At 40.1% G+C, this 8,141-nt stretch overlaps 1 protein-coding gene across 1 annotated transcript; it reads right to left on the bottom strand.

The window, feature by feature from the left end:
• Positions 1-4,756: 4,756 nt before the first annotated feature.
• LOC127203946 (mesoderm induction early response protein 3-like) lies at positions 4,757-6,609 on the bottom strand. The gene is given in 2 exon segments (XM_051162879.1): positions 4,757-6,462; positions 6,465-6,609. Coding segments are annotated over 2 exon segments (1,647 nt in total). The 5' UTR covers positions 6,555-6,609; the 3' UTR covers positions 4,757-4,905.
• Positions 6,610-8,141: the final 1,532 nt, after the last annotated feature.

Genomic DNA, 8,141 nt, shown 5'->3' with positions numbered 1-8,141 from the left:
CAGATTCTCCCTCACCATTTTTCCTACTCGGCTTCATAGTTTCTCATACTGCAGCAAAGCAAAGCAAAGCAAAGCAAAAAGCACAGCACAGCACAGCACAGCACAGCACAGCACAGCAAAGCAAAAGTACAAAGCCCAGTTCATGTTGGACTGTCCTGGAGTGAATTGACGTACCCAGTGTCAACCCATTGAAAAACTGTCCTTTCCTCTCTCAGGAGCTATAAGTTGATAATATCTCCTTGGCTAAAGGTAGGACTTTGAGCTCCTTTCTGCTAGGATTTTGTCTGGTTTGAGCTTGTGCAGATGTTATGAATTTTGTCACAGTCTCTGTGAGTTCACATGTGCACCTGCCATGTTGTATCTGGAAAATGCTGTTTCCTTGAAGTCATCCACTAGCTCTGTCTTTCACACTCTTATTCCACATAGATCCCTGGGCCTTGAAGGGAGAAGTATGATATAGGCATCCTAGTTAGAGATGAGCATTCCAAAGCACATTACTCCCTTTGTTGAAAAGTTGTAGGTGTTCCTGTTAACTGCTATCTACTGTAAGAAGTAGCTTCTTTGCGGAGTATTGGGTGATGGACTAGTCTATGGATGTAGTGGTACATCATTAGAAACCTTATTACTAAATTCATTTAATAGATTAATAGTAGTAGGTTTCCTCCCAGGGCATATCTTTCAGGCAGGTCATTATTGTAGCACACATAGTTTACAGCTGGGTGAGACGAATGATTACCTTTCTCATCCAGAATTGTGTCTAGCACCTTCCCAGTACTGTGGACACTACCCAGTGACCTGATGTTTTTATATATATTAAGAGGGAAAATATAAATCTGAATCAAGGAAAATCAGAAACAATATATTTTTAAAATTATATAGTTAAAAACTTTATTCTTTAACAATTTCATATGCGACGCAATATATTTAGCTCATATACACTTCTTACTCCTCCACTAAATTTCATTGAATTCCCACCCAAATCCTCCTTCCAATTTCATGACTTCTTTTCTGTTTATAACCCACTATGTATAATGTGGAGACATTCGCTGTAACAGAGGCCACTGTCAGCAGGGTCTACAACCCTGGAGAAATCTGACTCTTCCTCCTCTAGCAGCCAACAACTATCATAAGACCCTCAGCTGTGTGGTGAGGACTCATGTACCCTGCCACCTCCATACTGGAATGTTGATTGGCTTGATCTTGTGTGGATCTTGTGAAGGTCTTGTGCAAGTAACCAGATCTTCTGTGACTTTATGAGTGTAATGGTCCTGCCATATTCAGAAGACTCCAAGAATCTAAATATTTTTAGCCTTCATGTCACCAGTTGTGTGGATCTGGTTTAGATCGGATCTTGGTTATTAATACAGGTGAGAGTTAACCATTGTTAATTTTTCCTATTTCTTGGAAATATATCCATTCTTTCTGCCATTATTTTTCTTTTTTCTTCTTCTTTTTTTTTTTTAAAAAACGGATTTCCAGATTTTTATTTCTAGAACTGTACACCAGGTATTAAAGTACAATAAATACAAAATAATGCTCAAAAAAATCAGTGTTTATGTACAGATATTAAAATCAATGCAACAATAGCAACTTCCTCTTGAACATTGGATACTAAAACTTGTTCTGATTGTCACTAATTTATCTCATACTCACAGGGTACTTATTTCAAACCGGGACAATGGAATCACTGGTCACCTAAGAGGAATATTAATATCTACCATATTTAACAATAAAACTAATGGTTTCCCTCCTTTTAGTGAAAAAAATTAGGAACTTTTTAAAAACATAGTAATGTCAATATTTTATAAATTATCTGTTTCCATTCGTAGACAATGTGCTTTGAAACTCTGGGCAAACAATCTCCTTGGTGGTTGGGTTTGTTAGTTTACATTCAAAGTTGAAATAGTTACTAGACTTTGGTTAAATTAAATAGCACTACTCTATTAGGTCTGATCTCAAATATTTATGACTTTCAATTGTAAAAATTAAAAAGGAAACGATTGCACAATTCTTTGATCTAATTGTACAGACTTTAGTATTTTTTAAACAGTATTCTACATCCTTCAAGTAAAGTCAGCAGCTGACCGCGACAAGAGGAAAACTAAACATTGAAAAACCTAGCATGAGCAAGGCGAAGCACGGCCAACAAAAGGAAAGTATTGCAATAGTCACAGCAGCAGCCGCACCTCTCAGTGAGTCCACGTCCTCTCGAGCTCCCTGTACACAAAGGAAGGATGGGTCCGCCGACACTACAACTGCTCACCATGAATTTTTGGTTTGTTCGTGTGAAAATATTGCGGCAAATGAAAAAAAAAAAACAAAGAATTTATCACAGTTTGCTTATAAGAATTGTGCTTAACGTGATAATAAAGGCATTGTTTTGCTTCATATGACTGCAAATCAGGTATTTATGCTTTCAAACGCAATTCTTTTAATAAACAGTAACAAATTCTCTGTTAAGATGTGTAAATGGAGACAAAAAAAAAAATAAGTCCAGCTGTTGAAAGAAAATTCAATAAATAGCTATTTTACATGGATAAAGTCATAGTGGTACAATTTATGAATGTCACATCAAGCATGCACAAAAATGGTATTATACATGGCAGGAGTAGTCAGAAAATATTGAATTAGATCTAAAAAGATATGAAGAATTTACTTTACACATATATACAAAAATCTTGCAAATTATTGCCTCATTTTAACAAGGAATTAAAAGTAAACGTTCCCAGCTAGGTAGCACTCGCTAAGAGGCTAAAATCCGGTGAGCATTTAAAAATTCTGTTACACTAGCTGCATTTTATTTTTCTCTCATATTATTTTCTGGATTTTGGTCAAAAATCTATTTAAATAACTAAAGTGTCCATTCAACTTGCTGATAATCAAAGCTCTAGATAAGAAACACTGTTTCCATCTCGAATCAGGACCCCAGCAATGCATAGATAAACTGGATAGATTACTGCATCAGCTACTGAGAATGGGCATTTTCCTTTAAGTGCAACTGGTATTAGCATTCAGCCATCTTTGTGAACATTACTTATACAGACCAGCCTCTGTAAACCCAGAGTGAAAATTGTAACAATGGAAGAGTGTGTGCCCAGTATCCTCCTACAATAAAGAAAGTATACTGAAGGGAACAAAAGAAGTAAGGTTCAAAGTTTAGGACAACACAGCATAAGAAGCTAACCACTTGGATAAAAATCATCAGAAAGCAACATAGAACCCAGGCTACCCATTATTTACTGTGTGCATACAGGAATACTAGATTTTAGATGTATAAGTTAGAGACTGATTTTAAGTTATTAATTTAACTACCTTTTGTCTTCTGTGCTAAACTAAATTTTATACTTAATGTATTACTGCGTAAACACTTCAAAGCAATCTTCATGAAAATGCTGCAAACTAAGGATGTCATTGCAGTTCACGGTTTGTATAATAAATATCCTCCCTTCCGATCACTAGACCACCTCAGCCTATCTACCCTTCAGCACAACCTTGAGGCGACTTACACTACAACAGCAACACAGTCAAATGCTTATGGTTTTTTGAAAAGCAACACAACTAGTAAAAAAAAAAAAAAAAAAACCAAAAAATTTAATTAAGACTGTGCAAAAAGTAATTGCTTTAACTGTACTACAAAAGCAAAGCTTATTACGTCCTAATACTGTACTGAATGGTTTGATTTATCTTAAAACTTAAAGGAGCGGTGTCTAATAAAGCAAAAATGCTCAAAGCTTATGACAATGGCTTCTTATTCAGGTCTGGAATAAAAGTAAGATCCTGTGTGAGATGCATGTGAACGGTCTGTCACTTTTTAAAACATAAAAGTGTAATGTACCATCTATTTCAGATGGAAACTCACATTTTTCTTGCCAACTATTTATGCTAAACAAAATAGCTTAAATGCACTTCAAGGTTCCGCACTGCGTGCCATCCCGAAGTCTCCCTAAGCATTAACACTCTGAACTGCAGTGCCCGGAACATGAGAGTGACAACTCCTGGGCTTTGTAGACTGTACTTCTGCAAGCCCTCTGCCTCAGAATAAACTGAATGACCAGTAAGATTTTTACTATCACAATCTTGACAATGGTGGACAGAACCCCTTAGGAATACCACATCTTAAAATAATGCCAAATTTTTTAGTAAAACACAAATTTCTTTTTAAAAACACAGAAATCTCGTGGCAGTAAAATGACCAATTCTGTGTAAGGTAGCCCTGGTCTAGAACTCTGCAACAGGATCCAAGCGTTCCTCGTCGCTTGCACACAGTTCCTCGTGAAGCTCCCAGCAGACGGCCTTGTGTTCTGTAAACTGAAGTGCTCTAGCTGAAGAACATGAGAGAAGTTCCTGTTTTTTTTTTTTAAATCCTTGCATGTTTGTGCAGTTTAAAGAAATCTACCCCTGCTTTTATTAATAAAGAAAACAAAACAAAACAAAACAAAACAAATGCTACATTGAGCAGGGACTGGGGTTGGTACCTGTAAACACTGTTATCCCACTGCATCCATTACGGCAAAAGGAATTTACACCAAGAGAGCCACACATCAGTTCAGAACGTCTGTGCTGGTTTTGAGCCTGTGGCCTCTGTCTACAGGTTTTAAAACCAGGATGAGGGCAAAGGGAACAGAAAAGGAGGAGGAAGTGGGAAGAGGTATTAGGGATGAGGAAGAGACGCACCACAGAGTTCGATCCTAGTTCCCCACTCTGCTGATCATAGTTCGTTTCCACATTTATGGATTGAAGAATGAAAATACTCTTGATAAATCAAGATATCGTTCTATACATACTGACATCACTGATGTCATAGTGAAAAAGGTTCAAACTTCCAGTGAAAGACTATGCAAACCTGATAGCTCCCCTCAAGTTTACTGGTACTGCACACCCACTGTCTCTGGCTTCTCGTTCACGTCACTCTGAATGAAGGGCAGCGTGCTGGTGCAGACTGTGGGCACTGATGAATCCATTTGTCTCGTTGGCAGGCAAACTGCCAAAGTCAGCCACGGAGACAGACATTTTGGCACTGGTGATGTGATGTGTATGGTTTTCAAAGTCTACACCCAAGTTATTCACAGAAACCTCATTCATAAAGGATTCAGGGACAGCAATGCCCATTTTCAATCTCTTTGCTGGTCTTTCTGATTCTTCACTGCACATAGGGTTTAGCTCTGAGTGATAAAATCCAGTCTCAAATAAATTAAAACAATCACTTTCACCATTGCCGGGCAGGGTGAGTAACTCTTCCGTTACGACAGGCACATGATTGACTTGTCCACGGGGTGTGTTTCCCAGTGGAGGAAAGCTATCGTCCAGACAATTCACCTCTGTGGGGTTGCAGACAGTTGCTACACTGTTGGTCAAAGCTGTCAGGTCACTGGCAGTGAAGGAGCTGAGAATGCTCAGGGGCTGGTCAGGAACGGGCTCCGGCCGGTTAGAGGTTAAGGCTGAAGAACTGACCGTACCACCCAGAGACTCTGTTTCATCTACAAGATGATCCATATAGTCCGTAATTCCAGGGTGATGGTTATAGCGTTTCTTCCCAGATTTTGTCTGTTGAGCAAAGTAATCATAACGTTCTGATTTCTTCCACATGTAGTAGAAGGCTACACACTCCGCAACCGTTCTCGATCTCACCTTATTTTTCTGTATAAGATGAAAATCTTTCCCATAAAGCATGAGTGCATGTTCAAAATTTCGGCATTCTTCTGTCTATGCTGTCATTCCTTCTTGAGACGCCTTTCCATTACGGCGGTACCTCTCAGCCGCTTCCTTTACATCGTGGTCACACTTGAGAAGTTCATATAATGCCTGTTCGTTATCCCTGGTGTGTGCACCTGAAGCACTTCTGTCTGTGACTTTTTCATTTCCAGTTCTTAGTGAGGTCTCAGCAAGGTACTCCTTCACTTTGCTCTCCAAAACCACGCCAGGGCGCCACAGTAACTGGTCTCCACTGTCATAAGCTTTCTCCTCGCCTCTGTACTCGCCAAGATAAGGGGGTATTTCTGCCTGATACTGTAACCCAATCATTATCTCTTTCCTCAGATCTTCCGGTGAGTTACCACTGTCTGTCTCAGCATCTTCAGTCTCTGACTCCTTATCTCCATCACATGCTGTGTTTGATCGTAAGGGCCGAGGGAAGAAGTCAGAAGTTTCGTGCGAGGTCACGGATGGCGTCAGGTCGTCTGCAGAGGACTGCGTCTCCTCATCGTCACCTGACAGCAGATCTTTTGCTATCTCTTCTTCGTCTAGAGTCATATCTGGTAGTTCATCTGCAAGTTCACTTGGGGAGCTGTTTGCACTGGAATTTGTAACTGCTGAAATTGTAGATTCATAGCCATAGAATGCCAGTAAGTCTTCCAGAGGCATATTTCCTTCCTTTTCCAGGTCTTCAATTTCCGAGCTGAAGTTTTTACCCTCCTCCATCAACTCCTCTTCTTCAAGGGTTCTTTCATCATCATAGTCATGGCATGGACCAACATCTCAGCAGTGGGGTCAAAATCATGATCCTCAGAAGACAAAGACCCAACTGGGCTCGAACTTCCAAAAGAAGCCTCCGCCATATTGGAACCTTTAGGGCGAACGAGCAGCGCCGAGCCCAGTCCCCGGATGGGGCGCCTGAGCTTCATTATTTTTCTTTGTGTGTTGATGTTTGTGTACATATTTACATGGTCATGTGTGGGCCTATGTGCGGATTCCAGAGGTTTATGTCAGGGTGTATTCCTCAATTACTTTCCACTTTATTATTAGTATTTAGAGTTACATTTTATTGTGTGTGCACATATGTGCATGTATGCATCACAGTGCCTGTGTAGTAGTCATGAGACCACTCGCAGGAGTCCTGGGGTTGTAAGTCTGGGCACCTTTCCTACCTGCCATCTTGCAGGACTTCCTCTTTACTTCTGGAGACAGAGACTCTCAGTGACCTTGGAGCTCATTGATTGGGCAAGACTATCTGTTGCAGGTCTCTGATCTCATTGTGATCCCTGAGATTGTAAACTGTAAACACCTGTGGTTGAGCCTTAACACACTGTTAATCTAAGAGATTTCTGTTTATTGTAAACTGGTGATTAAGGGGTAGCTCAGCCAGCCCTAGCACACACTTTTAGTCCAAGAGCTTTCTGTACACAGGATTTAATAAAGTTAACCCTAGGTCAAGAGGCGGAGCAAGAAACCAGCTGACAAGGACTAATGAATAGGAGGGACTTGAGTTGAGGGTTATATTAAGACAGAGTGTAGAAGTAGAAGGAACTCTTTTGCTCTTGGGCTTTTAACTTTCAGTTCTTTAGCTCCTCAGCTCCTTGGCCTTTGACTTTTTGGGCCTTTTGAGGTTTGAGCTTGCAAGCCTTTGCTTTGGGAATTTTGACCTTTTCTTTCTGGGATGTCAGGTGACATGGTTAGGCTTTTGGGCCTTTTCCATAGGGACGTGAGCTGAGTAGGAAGGTCAGCTGGGTGTTTTCTCGGCCTCTTTGAGCTAGCACATTTTTTTTCCACCACAGCTTCTGGCTCCTGAGTAATTATTGGTAAAGTAGAATGTCATTTAAGGCTACAACTATCTGTCCAGCAAGCTCCAAGGACGACCCTGTCCTTGTCTCCATATCACTAGGATTACAGGCACGCACCACCTTTTCTGCCTTTTTTTTTTTTTTTTTTTTTTTTTTTTTGGTGGTTGATGGGGTTCTAATATCATGTATTCATGCTGAGCCATTTTTCCAAGCCCCAAATATATATTTTAAAAATGAAAGTTGTGAATAATGAGTAATATTTCATTATTAATTTAAGTTATCAGAGCAATCCTTATGTTTCCGCAAGGCAAATAACATTTCTTTTGGACACAGTGTCACATGCTCAAACTGGCCTCAAACTTCTTTCTGGGATGTCAGGTGACATGGTTAGGCTTTTGGGCCTTTTCCATAGGGACATGAGCTGAGTAGGAAGGTCAGCTGCGTGTTTTCTCGGCCTCTTTGAGCTAGCACATTTTTTTTTATTCACCACAGCTTCTGGCTGCTGAGTAATTATTGGTAAAGTAGAATGTCATTTAAGGCTACAACTATCTGGCACTGGATTTTGGAAGTTCCTGCCTCTCCTTCTCAGGTACTGGGATTACAGGCATGTACCACCACACTTGATTTATGGGCATCTGGGCATGG

This window comes from Acomys russatus, chromosome 19 (assembly GCF_903995435.1).
Source record: "Acomys russatus chromosome 19, mAcoRus1.1, whole genome shotgun sequence".
Classification (NCBI taxonomy): domain Eukaryota; kingdom Metazoa; phylum Chordata; class Mammalia; order Rodentia; family Muridae; genus Acomys; species Acomys russatus.
This window is presented reverse-complemented; position numbering and strand designations above follow the sequence as displayed.